The sequence below is a fragment of the Rhinoderma darwinii genome, chromosome 1 (assembly GCF_050947455.1).
Source record: "Rhinoderma darwinii isolate aRhiDar2 chromosome 1, aRhiDar2.hap1, whole genome shotgun sequence".
Lineage (NCBI taxonomy): Eukaryota > Metazoa > Chordata > Amphibia > Anura > Rhinodermatidae > Rhinoderma > Rhinoderma darwinii.
In genome coordinates this window covers 327616636-327637473 of record NC_134687.1, presented here as the reverse complement: position 1 = coordinate 327637473, position 20838 = coordinate 327616636, and the positions used below count along the sequence as shown (strand labels likewise).

The 20838-nt window shown below is 39.6% G+C and overlaps 1 protein-coding gene across 1 annotated transcript in view; it reads left to right on the top strand.

Annotated features, from left to right (window-relative positions):
* The window catches only part of GRIN3A (glutamate ionotropic receptor NMDA type subunit 3A), a 342200-nt gene that overhangs the window by 134544 nt on the left and 186818 nt on the right, over positions 1 to 20838 (top strand). Inside the window, exon 2 of the mRNA XM_075825646.1 lies at positions 18933 to 19537. Within this exon, the coding sequence (XP_075681761.1) occupies positions 18933 to 19537 (605 nt within the window). The remainder of the gene's footprint in view (positions 1 to 18932; positions 19538 to 20838) is intronic.

The window sequence follows — 20838 nt, the reverse complement described above, 5'->3', positions numbered from 1 at the left end:
TGAAAGATGTAATAAAATATTCCTAAAAACATTTCCAATTGAAAATAACATTAGCTGCATTGGATAGCAGGAATATCATAACTCTTTTGTGGTTTTCCCACAAAAACATTGAAACTGCATATTTGTGAATAATATTTCATAAATCCCAGTTCACTCGCATTGTATTTGGGCCACTATATAAAGAAAACTGGGAGGAACCCTCCGGCTCACACACAGCTCATCTCAGTGAAGACTGCGCCCAGATCCTGCGTAACGGCACACGGCAAGGCAATGAAGATGCAGAAGGATTGATCCAGTGCTGATAAAGGATGTTTAAAAGGAACAGCGTTCCAAGTTTATTTTCCACAATTGCAATTATATTCAAAGTGCATGTGGGTGTTGACAATAGCTTACGCGTTTCGGACAACACTCCTGTCCTTATTCATGGCTCGTGTCTGACACGATATGTGGAAAATTAACTTGGAATGCTGTTCCTTTTAAATATCCTTTATCAGCGCTGAATCAATCCTTCTTTTTCCTCATATTTGGGCCACTGCAGTAAAGTATTGCAGCAGAAAAACGCAACTACACCTCCCCCTATTAAATAAACTTTAGGGCAAAATAATGGGGTAGAAATGAACATTTTGTACTAAATCAAGTCAACCGTATTCCTCTTTTTATTTATTTTTCTCTTTCAGTGAGAGTGATTTCATGAAATGTAGCAGTAAATTATTGCTATCATGTTACCAGTTCAGTTATATATTTGTGTATGTTGTAACAAATTGCTATTGTCATTACAAAGAAAGTAATTGCTGATCTCAGATTAAGGGAAATTAAATCTCTCCATTATACTATACAAGTTATGGAAAGCACAAACAGCCAGAAAAGCAATCACAACTTTAGTTGCTTTCTCTTGCGCTTCCTTCTGAAGCAATTTTTACTTCAATTTCCAACTTGTGATATGAAGCCGAAAATGAAATAATGCTTTAGTGGTTAGAAATAAACTCGCCAGCTGCTTAGGTCTTTTACTGTGACATTTTTCCAGTTTGATGCAGCATAAGTCCTATTTGACATGTGCAGGATGTAATGGAGGATAAAATGATTGTGTGCCAAAGTTCTGTGTCCAAAACAATTAAACAAATAATTACGAAGATTCACTCCTCGATTTGAGAAAAATGATTTGGTTTTAGAATACCAGGCATAGTAAAAGCCGGCTGAAAGCTAGGTCTTCAAAGAGGATATTTTCTATGGCAAATCATCCATGTGAATATGTGGAAACTGATAGCTCTTCACTATGTATGGAGAGGCAATAAGCAAGCAATGCCAAGTTAGAGATAACCAGTCAGGTTTGGCCAGGTTTCATATTGTCATGGTATTAACAACTTTCTCATAATTATAGTGCAAAATGAAAGAAGGCTTCTTTGTAGATTTTAATTTTCTAGATTTTACAGATTTAAATTTGTTTTTACCACAAAATCACAAGACCATAAAATTAGAATCTATAGCCAAACTTCTATGGATAGTGATTAACCCCTTTAGGGCTAAGTATTATTGGCCTTTAGAACCACAACAAAAATGATTATTTGATTGTATTACTGCATTGTATGGTCTTTATTTTTTTGTTTCTTTTTTTGTGGGACAAGTTATACTTTATAGGGGTAATACTAAGGGATATGATATGTTAGCATTTACTGTTTATGAATTGGGAGGACAAGCAAAAAAACAAAAACTATAATTTTTTTTCTCATTGATGTAAACTAGGTGTATGTATATATATATATATATAGTACATGCTGAAACAGTTATGAAGATACCTAATGTGTATTCTCTCCAATCCCACAGTGGCAACAGGAGTGTAGCTGTGCACCACAGTTGTGCTTTCATTGGTGATTGCGTGGGTACAGTGGCAGTACCTATGCAATCACCTTGGTATAATAATATGACAAGGTGTAGGTTAATAAAAAAAACTTTAGCGCATCCTTTAAAATAACGAGACTAGTTTTAAAACTTCATGGTCCCCCTTGGCCAGAATATTTGAGTAATCCTAACTGAGCGTATCTGGTATGGTGGCCTTATCTTTCTCCAGGTGGCCCATCCCATTTTTATTTTTTTTTCCTCTTTGACTTTTTCTCTGTTATATTTTTTTGTTTTTTAACTGAAGAGCAACATATTTCTTACTGTTCTCATTTAATTTTGAACTGGGAGGGTTTTATTTAATCTTATGGTGAATGCTTAGGTAAATGCTTAGCATGATTTTTTATTTTTTTTTAATCTCGGTATGTGTTTTCAAAGTACCATGGTTATTGTAATACTATTGTAACAGATGGAGACATTAATGTGGTATATTTGATTAGTTATTTCACTCCAAAATAAAAAGATTGTAAAGACATACATCAGAGATATTACCAATCTATCTATATGTGTAGATGTTTATTCCTCTATTGTTACCATTTTTCCTTACAGCATAAAACAGTAGCAGACACATTAGGCTTAATATGTACACCGGTTTTAATCGAATTGAATAGCACAATAGAAGTTATTAAACCCATTCCAGACCAATACATTGGAATACATTCTAATGTTTTTATTTAGTGTAGCAAATGAACGCTTCTTAGGATGTACTAACTACATCAGCCACCACTCAAAGGTGCCTGAAATTGAAGATGTTATCTTAGTGGATTAAAAGCTATAGAGACCTTTGACGTGGAAAAAAACTATTTTTTTCCATATGCTAGTGGTTACCTAGAGTTAAACAATATTGCACTAAGTTTCAAACTTCAATCTTCATTCCATTATTAGTTTTCAGACCCCTGATAGGCAGTTTGCAACCTGCTCTAGTTTACACTTTTCTCCTGGGTATGTCCCTCCTACTAATACATGCTGGATGTGAGTTTTGTGAGTCTAGGATGCTGCTGCCTTCACTAGCTCTTTTTTATAAGCACAGCTTTATTCATGTACTGCTTCCCCTTCTACATACACTGATACAGGCCCTAAGGTATCTGCTCTCCCCTTTGCAGAAACTGACAAAGTGTGTGATTTCCCTCCCTTTCCTAAACCTCTGCTATGCTAATTCAGCCTTCTCTTTCGTGTAACCTCCTTCCTCTCCCTGGTGGTATCTCTAACTCTGAGAAAAGGGAGGGGGAGAGCAGAGAGAGCAGGCTCTTAGTAAAGCAGATAGATGTCAGCCCTGAGCCAACATAAATCAGAAGCTGCATACTCTTGCCAACTATGTCAGAAGCAGCAGCAGAGCCAGCCATTTAAAGGAGTTGCACAGACTCTACAGCAGCAAAATGGTAGGACATATCAATGAAGATCATTTAGAAAACTGCATAACTTCTAAAAAAAACAAAACATTACAAAGGTGTTTGTAGCCTTTACAAAAGAAGGGACTCATAAATACCGCAAAAAATAAATAAACAAATAAAAAATGTAGTAGTGTTCAAAAATTGGTGGAAAACAATTTGCTGCTACCATTTAGAAGTAGATAGAAATAATAAGAGCTTTTTGTGATAAACAAACCTGTGGTGATTTATAAATGCCTTCAATATAAAATCATTTATTCAAACAGTTTGGACAAAGAATATGACATTCTGTTATTTTTCACTATATGTACCACAATTTACATGTTCAAAAGAAATAAAGCTAGATAATTTCTTAGGAGGTCAAATAGTAGATTGTAGCAAATTTCAAGTAAATTTACGCTCATACATAATATGGGTTTTCCAACAGAAACTGTAGGATTACATGGCACCCATTCAAATAAATTGATAACTGTGTAATATATGTGGTAATTTTGAGTGTTTGCCTTGGCATTGCCGTTGCATATTTTCAATATGGCTCATAGGCACCCCTCTATGATGTTTATATTCATATGGAAAGGGATTGTTCAAATGAGAAAATCCCTTTAATATTGTTAGGGAGTATAGGAATCATGATGCTGTAGAAATCCATCCTGGGTGTGAATGCAAATTAAAAATCGATCAATAATTGCAAAGCAGGATTGTTCAAACAGTTAAGAAAAAAAAATCAATTACTTGTTTAACATATGTAAGCAGACCTTCAGACTCAGGCTAACAAAGTCTCAACCAGACATCAACTCAATTGGAAGGATCCAACAAGACTCTACCACCAAGAAACATCAGCAAGCCCAAAGGATTTTTAAAAAACACACATAAACAAAAACAAATATCAAATACCAAATCAAAGAGTTTAGTTAACTCATTAGTGACCACCAATATGCCATTTCACGGCGGCCACTAATGGGCTTTACTCTGATGCATAAGCCTTTTCACGGCGCTGCCTCAGGATAAATAAACAGAACAGGGAGCCATTAAATGTTCCTGCTCTCAGCTACCAGTGGTAGCTGAGGGCTGGGGGCGTCCCTGCTCGAATATGTGAGATCGATATAAGTATCGATCTCACCCGTTTAACCCCTCAGATGCGGCGCTCAATAGCGAGCGCCGCATCTGAGTGGTTTTGGAGAGAGGGAGGGAGCTCCCTCTCATCCCACTGACACCGGGCGATAAGATCACAGAGTGTCTGTGTCTCCGATGGCAGCCGGGGGCCTAATAAAGGTCCCCAGGTCCGCCTGCAGTAAATGCCTGCTAGGTCATGCCAGAGGCATGGCCTAGCAGATGCCTGCCCGTTTTAAACAGACAGGCAGTAATACACTGCAATACAGAAGTATTGCAGTGTATTATAAAAGCGATCGGATGATCGCATTTTAAAGTCCCCTAGTTGGAATAGTAAAAAAGTAAAAAAAAAGTTAGTACATTATTTAACCTGCACGGTGAACGCCGTAAAAATAAAATAAAAAAAACAATGGATTCTGTGAGTCCTGACTTTAAAAAAAATGGGATAAAAAGTGATCAAAAAGCCGCATCTACTCCAAAATGGTACCGATAAAAACTACAAGTCGTCCCGCAAAAAAATTCTGTTTTTTTTCTATTCCCCCCACAAAAAAAAAGTTAATAAAAGTTAATCAATAAATAATATGTACCCCAAAATGGTGCTATTAAAAAATACAACTTGTCCCGCAAAAAACAAGACCTTATACAGCTATGTCGACCCAAAAAAATAAAAAAACGTATAGCTCTTGGAATGCGACGATGGAAAAATGTAAAAATCAACAATGTTTCAATTCAGTTACAGCAAACATAGCTAAAGAATTGATACATATGGTATATTGTAAAGTATAATAAAAAGTTACATGACTTTCATAATATAATAAATAAGCTTTTGTTATATGAACCCGAAAAAAATTATTTTGTTTTAGTTTATGTTAAAAAAAATCACTACTGCTTTGATTTGCAGAATGTAATAGACATATAAATATAGCTATAGTCTATCAATTCTATATGCAATATATTAATTTACATTTATAAGAATGAAGCTGCTCCGTTACTTATCTTAAAATTGCTTTTTGTTTGCTAGTAGTCAAGGCATACGGTATACTTTTTTTTTGTTTACTCTGAGCTCTAGTCACTTTTTGATCCCTCTGAATATATAATTTGCCTTTGTTTGGCAGGTATTTTTTTACTGGAATTTGGAACCATTTGATTCATATTTTTTTTCTATAGCCTTAGTCACTTCTTCTTTATCTACAGCTGCATTTGGACTGTCTGTCCGTTGTTTACTGGCTCAATCATGAATGGAGATGAGGAGAACTGAGTCTGAGCTGGCACAAGCTGAAAGCTGCTGTTGTCACTCAACACTTGCTTCCTGCATGACAGACATTTAGGGCATGCCCCCACGTGGCGGTTTTCCTCCGCAGCTGTCCGCATCAATGCCGCACAGAATCTGCGTTGTAGATTCTGTTGCGGATCTGCCCAAAATATGCAGTAAATTGATGCGGACTAGCTGCTGCGTACTGCGGTAAAAGTACTTCCCTTCTCTCTATCAGTGCAGGATAGAGAGAAGGGACAGCACTTTCCCTAGTGAAAGTAAACAAATTTCATACTTACCCGGCCGTTGTCTTGGTGACGCGTCCCTCTTTCGGCATCCAGCCCGACCTCCCTGGATGACGCGGCAGTCCATGTGACCGCTGCAGCCTGTGATTGGCTGCAGTCGTCACTTAGACTGAAACGTCATCCTGGGAAGCCGGACTGGAGACAGAAGCAGGGAGTTCTCTGTAAGTATGAACTTCTATTTTTTTTACAGGTTGCTGTATATTGGGATCGGTAGTCACTGTCCAGGGTGCAGAAACAGTTACTGCCGATCGCTTAACTCTTTCAGCACCCTGGACAGTGACTATTTACTGAAGTCTCCTAGCAACGCTCCCGTAATTACGGGAGCCCCATTGACTTCCTCAGTCTGGCTGTAGACCTAGAAATACACAGGTCCAGCCAGAATGAAGAAATGTCATGTAAAAAAAGCAATACGCATCCGCAGCACACATAACATGTGCATGACATCTGCGGACTTCATTGCGGAATTTAGAATCTCCATTGAAGTCAATGGAGAACTTCCGCAATGAGTCCGCAACCAGTCCGCCACTGGTCCGCAACATCCATTGTATGCTGCGGACACCAAATTCCACACCGCAGCCTATGCTCCGCTGCGGAATTTTCTGCCTCGTCTAAACGAAGCCTACTAAAAAGAAGTGGAAGGCAATGGAGAAACGGGTCCGCTGCGGATTAACGCTGCGGACTGTCCGCAGCGGAATTCAAGAGCAATTCTGCCACGTGGGGCTTTGCCCTTAAGGCTTCACTCCATGGTCTTCCATTATGTTTATGTGCTAGGCTATTGGAGTGTCGATATTACACAAGCTGCAGAAGTAGATTTTGCCACTAAGAATCAAACTATTATGTTGTTTAATCAACAAAGCAATATTTTCTTTTATTGATATATTTGTTTTCTTTTATATATAACCTCATCATTTCTGTAAAATAAATCTATAAATTCTATGACAAAAACTCAAGCATGATATTGTGACGCTTAATAATAAGAGCTTTTCTATAATCTGTTTCAGTGAGAGTGGAATTATGAATAATTAACTTTGTTTTAAACATTGAAAAAGTCTTAAAAAATTGTTGTGAAATTACCATGATAGAATGCAAGACTTCATTAGAAGTGAATGGGGTCCGTAGGGTACCGGTGGTATCTGTCATATGATGGATCTGGTACTGCAATGTGGTTTCCTATATAAACAGAAAGAATAACACAAATGTGAACAGAGACTAACAACGTGAATAATGTATTTTTTAGTGATTGTAACATATTTAAATATCCCTTCTTAAAAACATTTAACCCCTTAGTGACCAGCCTATTTTAGACCTTAATGACCAAGCCATTTTTTACGTTTTTCCATCATCTCATTCAAAGAGCTATAACTCTTTTTATTTTTGCGCTGACATAGCTATATAAGGTCTTGTTTTAAAAGTTGTAATTTTTAATAGCACCATTTTGGGGTACATATAATTTATTGATTAACTTTTTTTTGGGGCAATAGGAAATAAAATGCAATTTTGCCAGACTTTTTTGCGTCCTAAATTTATGCCGTTTACTGTGTGGTATAAATAACACAATAACTTTATTCAGTGGGTTGTTGCGATTGCAACGATACCAAATTTATATAGATTTTGTATGTTTTACTACTTTTACACGTTGAAAACATTTTTTTTTCAAAATTATTTGTTTTTGTGTCTCCATATCTGAAGACCCATACATTTTTTATTTTGTCGCCGATGCAGTTGTATGAGGGCTTTGTTTTTGCGGGATAGCTTGAACTTTTTATCGGTACCATTTTGGAGTAGATGCGACATTTTGATCACTTTTTATCATATTTTTTTTAAGGCTGAATTCAAAGAAAACAGCAATTTTATTTTTTACGACGTTCACCGTGCAGGTTAAATGATATAATAAGTTTATAGTTGGGGTCGTTACGGATGCGGAAATACCAAATATGTGTAACTTTTTTACTTTATTTTGTTTTTTAATAATAACGCAGTTTGTAAGGGGAAAAAGTGGGTTTTTAATTTTTTTTCACTTTTTATTAAACTTTTTTTTACTTTTTTTACTAGTCCCACTAGGGGACTTCACTATGCCATTATCCAATCACATTTATAATACACTGCAATACTTCTGTATTGCAGTGTATTATGCCTGTCCGTGTAAAACGGACAGGCATCTGCTAGGTCAGGCCAGAGGCATGACCTAGCAGGCATTTACCTCAGGCAGACCAGGGGGCCTTTATTAGGCCCCCTGCTGCCATCGGAGACATAGACACTCAGCGATCTTATCCCCGGGTGTCAGTGGGATGAGAGGGAGCTCCCTCCCTTTCTCCAAAACCACTCAGATGCGGCGCTCGCTATTGAGCACCGCATCTGAGGGGTTAAATGGGTGATCAGTATCGACCTCACCCATTCGAGCAGGGATGCCCCAAGCCAGGGGCGTAACTAGGAAAGACTGGGCCCCATAGCAAACTTTTGACTGGGGCCCCCCTCCCCTGGGTGTCACACAACCCCCCTTGTAGATAGTACCTTTTTTACATCCCCCCTGTAGATAACGCCATACAGCCCCCCTGTAAATAACGCCATACAGCCCCCCTGTAGATAACGCCATACAGTCCCCTTTGTAGATAGCACCACACATCCCCTCTGTAGATAACGCCATACAGCCCCCACTGTAGAGAACACCATACAGCCCCCCTGTAGATAACGCCATACAGCCCCCCTGTAGATAATGCCATACAGCCCCCCTGTAGATAACGCCATACAGCCCCCCCTGTAAATAGCGCCATACAGCCCCCTGTATATAACGCCATACAGCCCCCTGTAGATAACGCCATACAGCCCCCCCTGTAAATAGCGCCATACAGCCCCCCCTGTAGATAGCGCCATACAGCCCCCCTGTAGGTAGCGCCATACAGCCCCCCTGTAGGTAACTCTATACAGCCCCCCTTTAGATAGCGCCATACAGCCCCCCGCCCTGTAGGTAACGCCATACAGCCCCCCCTGTAGGTAACGCTATACAGCCCCCCCCTGTAGGTAACGCCATACAGCCCCCCGTAGGTAACGCCATACAGCCCCCTGTGGGTAACGCTATACAGCCCCCCCTGTAGGTAACGCTATACAGCCCCCCTGTAGGTAACGCTATACAGCCCCCCCTGTAGGTAACGCTATACAGCCCCTCCTGTAGGTAACGCCATACAACCCCAACCCCGCAAAAAAATCTGACCTATAGTGTGTCCTACAAAAGACATGTATCCCCTATCCACAGGATAGGGGATACATGTGTGATCGCTGGCAGCGTTAGGGAGAACGGGGGACCGAAAGTCCCCCGAAGTTCTCCATGACTAACCTCTGACTTCCGGAGTCTGCGCAGCTCAATAAAAATGAAAGGAGCGCTGGTCGCGCATGCGCACTAGCGCGACCGGCGCTCCATTCATTTCTACGGAGCTGCCGACACAGACCCCGGAAGTCTGAGGTTTGTGATGGAGAACTTCAGGGGACTTTAGGTCCCCTGTTCTCCTTATCGCTCCTAGCGATCACACATCTATCCCCTATGATGTGGATAGGGGATACATGTCTTTTGTAGGAACAACCCCTTTAATGGCAGAGATACCTCCCTGCTCTGCCGTAGTGTTCAGTGGCGTCGCGCTGTAGCAGCCATAACGACAGCTAGCGGAGCCTCCGGCCATGGCGACACGGGCCCCCTCATGCCGCAGGCCCCGTAGCAGCCGCTACAGCGGTAGTTACGCCACTGCCCCAAGCCCTCAGCTACCTCTGGTAGCTGAGAGCAGGGAGATTTAACGGCTCCCTGCTCTGTTTATTTATTCTGATGCAGTGACGTGAAAAGGCTATTGCATCGGAATAAAGCCCGTTAGTGGCCGCCGTAAAAACACTATGGGGCGGTCACTAACGGGCTAAGTGGAATACGAAGGCTTTGTTCACAGGTTCAGGATTTGCCTATGGGAAAGAATCTGTTGCAAAAATCTGAGATCCATACGATAATTTGCCTCATTGCCATTCAATGGGTCTAATCCGCAGCTTTTCTGTGTGGAATCTGTGCGAATAGTGAACATGTACATTATTCTTTTTTCATGGTGCAGACAAATAATATCAAATGCAGGAGGTAAAACCTCAATATCTCGTATCTATCATATATTACATATCATATAAATTATAAAGAGTTAAATTCTAATTGTTTTGAAAAATGGGCAAAATAAACTCTCCCAGATATTAAAATATCACCAGTTGAGATTCAGGAAAAAATATATAAGGGTTGGATGAATACCAATATAGCGGTAAAATCTGAGACATTAAGAGAATGTCAATGGAAGATACGTTTTAGAGTATGTTCACACGAGGGCGTCCGTAACGGCTGAAATTACGGGGATGTTTCAGCCTGAAAACATCCCCGTAATTTCAGCCGTAACGGCATGTGCAGGCGCTTGAACGCCGCGTCCATTACGGACGTAATTGGCGCTGCTATTAATTGGAGTCAATGAATAACGGCTCCAATTACGGCCAAAGAAGTGACAGGTCACTTCTTTGACGCGGGCGTCTATTTATGCGCCGTCATTTGAAAGCGGCGCGTAAATTGCGCCTCGTGTGAACAGACAAACGTCTGCCCATTGCTTTCAATGGGCAGATGTTTGTCAGCGCTATTGAGGTGCTATTTTCGGACGTAATTCGGGGCAAAAATGCCCGAATTACGTCCGTAATTAGTGCGTGTGAACATACCCTTAGAGTGTATACTGCTTTTGATGTGGGGTTCGAACCCAAGAAAATTGAGCTGTCAAAATCCAGAGACAAACAAAGTCCTACTGATGCAAAGTCCAAAATGCTCACTTCTCAAAGCTGGACTTTGGCATTCTTTGTGGAAGTGTCCACAGATTCAGATCTTTTGGAACCAAGTAGTGTCATTTATTAATACTGTAGTAGATAAGTCCTTAGTTATGAATCCGTGGACTCTCGTCTTCAATGCTGACTTAGAGTCAAACGAAATAGGAATAAAGAGAATTATTATGCTATTAATATTGACAGCGAAAAATACTATTTTGAATGCTTGGTTAAAACCCCACGAACCAGCCGATAATAAGTTCTTAAATCTCTTAAAGTGTTTTACTACATTAGAATGGCTACATATTTATCAGAGGGAAGGAGTTCAGAGGAAACCATGGGAAAACTGATGAAGTGTTTATTTGATAAACAAGATATATAATTTTTTCTGTTAAAACCACAATATGTTTCGTTTTTTTTTTCCTTTTTTCTGTGCGCCCAAAAAAGGGAGGGGAGGGGGTTCAATGTATTCTAACTAGGGTCAGGGATCTGAGAATATGTATCCTTGTGACCTTATATTGATATAATTGTTGTTTCTGTTATTCATCTTATTGAAATAAATTATTTAAAAACTAAAAAAAAAAAAATCATTTATACATTTATCGAATACGTTGTTTTACTGGATGGATGCCTCTGACAGAAGCCAGACGTCAGCCATCCATCGCACATAGACCCCATGTTAAAAAAAACGTAAATGTTACTGGATGAGATGAGATTGTATTGAATTGGTGTCATTAAAAAAATGATATAACTTAATGCAGTTCAAGAAAACTTAAGGGTGGACAAATCTATACTAACGTCAAAGTACCTGAAACAGTACAGAAGTGCTACCTAAAGTTAAACCACAGATAACACATTATCATATGACAAGTCCAAATAACAAACTCAATTCTACATATATAGTTTTAACAGATCCTAAACTAACTTACTATGTCATATGTAAGGCTCTATTTTAGTTCATTGATATAAAAAGTTAATCAAAAAGTATAAACCTGTTGTGTACTGAAATGTCAGCAAAATGCTAGCATAGCATACTATAATGATTTTATAATTCTACCTATGTGGTTCATTTATCAAAGTAATATGAAGGCTTGTGAGGGAATGTAATATATTATCGCTAGGTCCATTAAAGGGTATTAGCAGAGCAAATTAGGGAATGGAATGGAGAAGCTCTGGTCTTTCATCATCTTATATGGCGGCATATGTGAAATGACAGTTCAGAATAAGGAAATTGATTCATGAATTGCCACTACAGTAACCCTATTGAAAAGTGTTATTTATGCTGCATGTTATTTTATGTTTGTGCATATTATATTGATCCTTCTGCTTCAATATGCTTTACATACGGTTTTGCCAATATTCATGAAAAATTCATATTTCTGTAATCTCATTGTGTTAATGACCGTATTATAGGATATTTTAAGAGATTTTAATTCATTCTGTCTGGTTAATTTTCATATAGAACATAAAAACGTGCTTATATTGTTTATTAGTCATGTGTATCAGATCATGTACAGTCTGCAGTAGGCAAGAACGCATTCTCAGCAATACCCATACAATACTATACACATAAGAGGGACTTGGTTCCACGTCTTTATCATTTATTCCTATTGACACCCACTTTTCAGGTGACAGCAATATATCCTAAGCAGCTGCAAAGAAATTGTGTAGTTTGGAAATTATACAATGGAAATCTGTAAAGCTGGAATGATAGCAAGTAGGGTTTTTCAGTATCACAAAAAGAGGGTCGAATGCTGGGGAAAGTTCAACCTAGATCGTTCTTGATGTTTGTGCCTTATACCTCCAGGCCAACTAGGAAACAGTAAAAAAAATAAACAGAAATCCAAAAAACAGGCAGCACACCGTAGTATAAGTGAAAAAAGAGGGTACTTTATTGCCCCATGTGCGACGTTTCAGCTCTATCCACTAGAGCCTTTCTCAAGCTCTAGTGGATAGAGCTGAAACGTCGCACATGGGGCAATAAAGTACCCTCTTTTTTCACTTAGGGCAAAGCCCCACGTGGCGGAATTGCTCTTGAATTCCGCTGCGGACACTCCGCAGCGTTAATCCGCAGCGGAGCCGTTTCTCCATTGCCTTCCACTTCTTTTTAGTAGGCTTCGTTTAGACGTGGCTGAAAATTCCGCTGCGGAGCATAGGCTGCGGTGCGGAATTTGGTGTCCGCAGCATACAATGGATGTTGCGGACCAGTGGCGGACTGGTTGCGGACTCATTGCGGAAGTTCTCCATTGACTTCAATGGAGATTCTAAATTCCGCAATGAAGTCCGCAGATGTCATGCACATGTTATGTGTGCTGCGGAGCGTATTGCTTTTTTGACATGACATTTCTTCATTCTGGCTGGACCTATGTATTTCTAGGTCTACAGCCAGACTGAGGAAGTCAATGGGGCTCCCGTAATTACGGGAGCGTTGCTAGGAGACGTCAGTAAATAGTCACTGTCCAGGGTGCTGAAAGAGTTAAGCGATCGGCAGTAACTGTTTCTGCACCCTGGACAGTGACTACCGATCCCAATATACAGCAACCTGTCAAAAAAATAGAAGTTCATACTTACCGAGAACTCCCTGCTTCTGTCTCCAGTCCGGCTTCCCAGGATGACGTTTCAGTCTAAGTGACGACTGCAGCCAATCACAGGCTGCAGCGGTCACATGGACTGCCGCGTCATCCAGGGAGGTCGGGCTGGATGCCGAAAGAGGGACGCGTCACCAAGACAATGGCCGGTAAGTATGAAATTCTTTTACTTTCACTAGGGAAAGTGCTGTCCCTTCTCTCTATCCTGCACTGATTTACTGCACATTTTGGGCAGATCCGCCGCAGAATCTGCAACGCAGATTCTGTGCGGCATTGATGCGGACAGCTGCGGAGGAAAACCGCCACGTGGGGCCATGCCCTTATACTACGGTGTGCTGCCTGATTTTTGGATTTCAGTATTATTGGAAACTTGGTCTGCTCCCTTGGGCTTGCACCCACATCTCTAGCCGGTGCTGCTGGATCTTCTGCTTTGCTACATATATATAATATACAGTAAAAATACAAGTTTAAACATTTCCAAATAAGTAAAAAAGTAAAAGTGCCCCCTCACCCAAATAAAAAATACAGTTTTTAAAAGAATGAATGAGCACACAATTCATCCATCTATCATCCGTTGACATAGATGCATTTTACAATATTGTCATAGATCTTATGAGATAATATATCTGGAAGGTATGATAGCACAAATGCACAAAAATGTTTGGGGTTTTTTTCTCCCCAATTTTGTTTTCCCTGCCCTGTTGTTACCTACACAATTCTTATTTATTCATGTGCAAATATCACATGTGATCTAAGGGAGGGTGACACGCAGAGTTCTGTATACTGGACAACGTTCACATGTTTGATATCACCATATCTAGGATAAATCATAGGATTATTTCTGGGGGTAATTTTCATTTGTTAAACTGACTACATTAGAGTACAAAAGGAAATAATTATCCTGAAATAAAAATGTAAATGCATTGGTTGAGTTTTTTTTTTTACTAGCTCCAGCTGTCCTCCGCCAAAAAGAAAAACCTATTTGGGTAGACTAACACATAAAAATGGCCAAGAAGGGGTAAAATACATGGAATTTTCTATTTCAAGTATTATAAATTTCATTTCATAATACTATTGTAATATCTATGACACTATTCTATATATGTTGTGTTTAATAACAGTTATTAAAGTGACTTGGCAGCACTGTTTTTCCCCAACACAAATACAAGCAAAATGAGATTTTCCTTTTGTAATAAAAAACTATCAATCATACTTAATGTTTTCTTAGTCCTTGAAATGTTAATGCAGTGCCTAAAATATACAACTTCCTACAGCTAATACTACAGTATAACACTTTTTGTATTAAATCTACATAAACCATAGAGGACAGTAAAACAATACAATACCTAGAATCCACTTTGTATCTTGGAAACAATTATACCAACGGCTCCTTTTCATAGTAATGAAATACAGAAATACAGGCTTTAGAAGGACTATATGAGGATGGATAGAAAGATAGATAAATAGATAGATAGATAGATAGACAGACAGACAGACAGACAGACAGACAGACAGACAGATAGATAGATAGATAGATAGATAGATAGATAGATAGATAGATAGATAGATAGATAGATAGATAGATAGATAGATAGATAGATAGATAGATGATAGATAGATAGATAGATAGATAGATAGATAGATAGATAGATAGATAGATAGATAGATAGATAGATATGAGATTGATAGATAGATATTAGAATGTGTGTGTTTCTTCTCAGTTACAAACCATAAAAGATGCATTATGTGACTATAAGGAAAGAACACGTTTGTAAGTTCTCATTTCTCATGGAGAAATACCTCGAAGAAGCAGCACACTTTCCTTTGTCACCAATTCAATACAAATCCAATTAACTTGGTGTGTATAAAAAGTGAGGAATATATTATCACAAATAGGCTTCGTGCTCTTTCAATAAGACTCTCTGTTAGAGTATACAGAATTTGGTTAAGATTTCTTAGTGCAGTCAAGCCAGATCATGTCAGCAGCCCCTGACAAAGAAAAGATATCTGCCTCTAGATAAATGGTGTTCGCACTCAAGCTGAGCTTTAAGATTCTGTACATACAGTACACTAGCTGTCAACAGCATGAAAAATATTTATGAATAATGTTCAAGCATTTCAAGTAACTAATAGAACATACCAGATACCAGTGTCGTATACGCCCCGGGAGAGACTAACAGCACATTTGTGCTGACCCTCAACAATAATTAACATTTGTGTTACCCCTGGGGACGCTTCCCTAAATCATTGCGGTGCAGAAACGCGTAGGGAAAAGTACACGTCAGTGGCAAACAGACCAGACTAAAATTTGCTGCTGCTGATACAAGTGTTCACACTAATAATTAAAACAGCAACATAAAACAAACGCTCTGGACACATTGTATCAGCCATTGGATTTGTCTGCCAATGCCTGTTAGCAGATCTATTTAGTGCCCAGGTTTTAATATCTCATTAATAAATTTATTTTAAACGTTCATACAGGCAGTGAATAATCTCTAAATTTGAAAGTATACCTTCACTTGGTTTTTCGTAGGCTAACTAATAGAACAATGGGTCAGATTTACTAATGGTGCTGCGCCAGAATTCTGGCCTTATGTGCACCTCCTTTTTGGCGCAAATTAATTTAGATACATTAATCAATGAAATGTGCCAAAAAGAACAGATGTTTGTGATGTTTACAGGCTCCTATTAAGCCTTGCCTCTATCAGGGCTTAATAGGAGCACAAAGATGGCAGACCTGGGGGTCTTCATTAGTCCCCCAGGCTGCCATAACATCCATCGGCACCCCACGATTTTGTCGCGTGGGGCAATGGAATGTTTGGGGGCCAACCGGTCATTCTAACTGCTTAGATGCCGCAGTTGCTATTAAGCGTGGCACCGAAGAGGTTAAATGAGCGGGATCCGACTGAAGCGGGACTCGTTACAGTGAAGTGTCGGCTGTAATATACAGCCGATACACTAGTCTTATGGAGCGGGCTCAGCCCGTGAGCCGCTCCATGCTTTCCCCCCGACCTGGAAGGGGTTAAGACAGTATTCGATTAAATTATTAAATCTGCCCCAATATCTTTCATTGTGGAGCTTGTACTAGATTGATCAAAGATAGCAGCACACTATATCAGTTTGAATACAGTTAAAGGGGTATTCTGGTTTTAGCATAAAACAAATTATTCTTATTTGTATAATGAAAAATTATATCATTTTCCCAATATACTTTCTGTATCAATTCCACATATTTTTCAAAATCTCTGCTTGCTGCCATTCAATAGAAACCTTCATTGTTTATTCTCAGGAAATATAAATATGTCCATGGTTATGTGATGGACACACAGGTGCATGGCTTGTTACAGTTACAGTATGTATTACAAGAGCTGTGTCTTGTAATGAGCCGTGCACCTGTGTGTCCATCGCATGACCAGGATAGTTTTGACGGAAACAATACAGTAGTCGACTACACTATTCATTCCTTCAAAGTGACGGAACCCTTGCACAACGGAGAAAAACGGAAACCATTGGCACCGGATACGTCACCATTGAAATCAATGGTGATGGAAACCAAAACCTATGGTTTCCGTTTGTTTCAGTTAGGGCTCCGTTCCGACGGAAAGCTCAGACGGAACGAAAGAACGGAGCCCTGACGCAGATGTGAACGAAGCCATATTCATATTTACATATTTGTAAATTAACATTGCTATTAGAAGTCGCCACTATCGGAAGAATATTGGCTGAAGTTATGAGTTTGATGGAAGATGAAAATACTCCCACTTCATCTATAGGGAACAGAGATGACTACGCATCACTCCAGTAACTGGTCATCAAGGAAAGCTAGGATTTCATTAAGACACTAAAATATTCTTTATGTCAATTGAAGGCAGCAGACATGCAGGATAGACATAATTGAGTCTTTCCAGTATTTCCCATTGTACAGTGAAGGGAAGTGATTGCTGGGAAAAACTGGTTAGACTAGCCATAAAAACCTAAATTATTACTACTCCAGCTCTCCTGTATTACAGTGATACATCTTTCTTGGTCCTCACACATTCTTCGCACATATTTGAAGTCAACCCTCTTAAAAAGGGATTGTGAAAAGTGAATAACCTTATACATATAATGGTGTTAAAATCAATGAGCTGTCCATGTAATGCAAAAAAAATCCTGGGTTCTCCGGAGTGAGTACCAAGGATCTAGCCGCCCTTTGTAGTCGCTCTTGTCTCTGGATCATTAAAGAGAACCTTTCACTTGCCCATAAATGTGCAGCTTAGTGCAGCATGTAATGGTCAGGGCTGCACAAACCCTGGGGCACTTTACATTTTTTTTCTACCCTCCTCCATAATTTAGTTATCGGTGCCCGATATTTAAATAACCCCCTGAACTGTCAATGGGGCGTATAATGGCAAGGGGGCGTATAACATGGCTGTGACACTGTCCAATCAGCTACGGACAGTGTCACAGCAAGAGCTGAAGAGAGGAGAGTGTGTGAGCGCGCACGCTCTCACTCTTCAGCTCTCAGCAGACAAGGATAAGACTGATCTCTCGTGAGAGATCACACAGTCTTGTACTTGTCCGCCGAAATGGCAAGGTAGCGTGTAATGGCAAGGGGGCGTGTCACTGCTACGAACAGTACAAGAGCTGGAGAGAGGAGAGCGCACACGCTCTCACTCTTCAGCTCTTGGCAGACAAGGACAAGACTAATCTCTTGCGAGAGATCACACAGTCTTGTACTTGTCTGCCGAACTGACAAGAGGGTGTGTCACTGCTATGGACAGTGCAAGAGCTAGAGAGAGGAGAGCACGCACACCCCCTTGCCATTACATGCCTCATTGACAGTTCAGGGGGATATTCAAATATCAGGCGCCAAATATAACGGCACCGATATCTAAATAACAAAGGAGGGTAGAAAAATATGTCTATTGCCCGAGGGTTTGTGCAGCCCTGCCCATTAGGCTCTCTTTAATGGAGGTCTTGAACCCCAAATAATTCCCTAACTGGATATTTGAAAATGGGTTTTCTAAACCAGACAACCATTATAAAGTTAAATTTAATTGGTCCACAGATTTATTTTCAATAAATTATCATAGAAAAATATATATGTTTTCTCCTTCTTTTTTTTTTACAATTTTAGGTTCCAACAAAAATGTTAAAAGATCTGTGAAATGTAAGATGAAATAATACAATGTATTAGGACATCTGCAAATGATGTGGAAACATTGATACAAATGAGATGTTCCATGAAATCTAAAACTAGTATTGAGGTACAATTTATGCTGTAGTCAGTTTTTAGCCTTTGAATCCTGGCCAGAGCCTTGAGTGATACTTAAAAGCAAAGAATGGATACTTTGATAGATAGACTCCTCGGTGCTTAGCACTTCTTCGTTTGATGTATTGTAAAAGTGGCTTCTAACAATTTAATGACAACAAAACTATCCTCTGGTCTTGAGAAAGTTGACTCATAGAAGCCGACAATTCAAACTGGGCCATGTATTTTAATGAAGATTTCCTCAAAGTTTAAATGTAGCAATGTAATAATAAAGCATTAAATTTCCAAAATAAAAATCTTAACGTTTGTTTTTCCTTTTTAATGCAGAATCCTCTTCACCTGCAGCTCAGCATTGAAAATTCCCTAACTTCAAATGCCGATGTCACTTTCTCCATTCTGACAATGAACAACTGGTACAACTATAGCATACTCCTATGCCAAGAAGACTGGAATATAACAGATTTCCTCACTCTGACGCAAAATAATTCCAGATTTCACCTTGGATTAATTCTAAATATCACTGTAAATCTCACCTTGACAAATGAAGTAATAAACTACCTACAGTTCAACTTAGAAAGTTTAAAGGACACCACATCTACTATTGTTATGTTCGGTTGTGATATGGAAGACACGAGACAAATTTTTGAAACAACTACTCAGTATGGAATTATATTGCCGGAATTTTATTGGATCTTTGGAGACTCCCAAAACGTTGATGAATTGAGGACTGAAGGATTACCTTTGGGTCTAATTGCTCATGGGACAACTGCTGCCTCCTACTTTGAACATTATGTGCAAGATGCTATGGAACTAATAGCCAGAGCAGTTGCCACAGCTACAATGGATCAACCCGAGTTGGCTCTTATTCCCAGCACAATGAATTGCATGAGCAGAGACAGTTTGAATCTTACATCTGGGCAATACTTATCCAGGTATTACTAAATAATGTGTTATTTTAAACCCCTACAGTACAGTAAACTATTCAACATATATTAGAATTGATCTGGGGGTGAGAATGAGGTGTAAAATATAAAGCAGAATGTATGAAGGATGATATCAATTTAATTTATAGCTGACATTTAGGAGAAGCAATGTAAAACCAAGCCATGTTATATGTGCTTTTAATACATTTATCAAATTGAAATTGCCTGCAGTAGTAATATATTTATTTCTGAAGAATATATTTGCATGTTTTACTATTCCTATAGCTTTTTAAGCTCACATTAGATTTTCTTAATAGTTATGATCATAGGTGATACATATCTGATCGGTAGGGGTCCGGTGGGGGTCAGTATTGTTAGGACAACGAATTATAATCTCCATTAATGCTCAACCAATCATACTCTTTCACAGTATAAAAAGTACAAATAAATTATTTAAAATAATATTTCCTAAGTGGTTAAACAAGAATCCTCACTTACCCCCACCCTAATCTTCACTATGTCCTCTAAAAAACTTTGAGCACCTGTTTGCACAACTTTGACATTGCATCATAATAATTATAAAATTGCATACACAAATTATCTACCTATTTCTGACCAATCACATCCATAGTGATTAAACAAGCCACATATATTTTAGGGTAAATCTGTACTGGTTTAACTGAGGACTTTTGGACATCTGGCCATGCCCCTGGCCAGAAGGGGCCCATAACCACTCAGTTGGGCGCAGGGGCGTCGCTAGCACTGAACCTCTAGGGCCCATCCCCGGATCTTTGGCCCAGTACCTCGGCTAACCGGGCGAGTGCCACTAAATGGGTCGCAGCGGTCGCGACTGCGACCGGGCCTGCAGTCCCGGGGCCAATAAAAATTTACTATAGTAGCTGGGGCCTATATCATAAAATACACAGGCCCCTGTTACTATAGTAATACCGCTATACTTACCCTCCTTCCCGAGTGCAGCGGAAGTCCTGACGTCTTCTCGCATCATGACACTGTGCGCTGCGCATAACGTCACGACGCTGGATGGTGTCAGGACATCCGCTGCAACGAAGAGCTGTGTAAGTGTAACATCATTACTGCCTGCTGGGGTCCTGTATCTACGCCTGCCTTGTGGTAAGCTTAGATACAGGGTCCAACAAACTGCATCACACATGGGCTTAGATACAGGGCCCATGTGTGATACGGTCTGTTGGACCATGTATCTAAGCTTACCACAAGGCAGGCTTAGATACAAGACCACAGCAGACAGTAATCTTATACTGTATAAGATTACTGTCTGCTGGGGCCCTGTA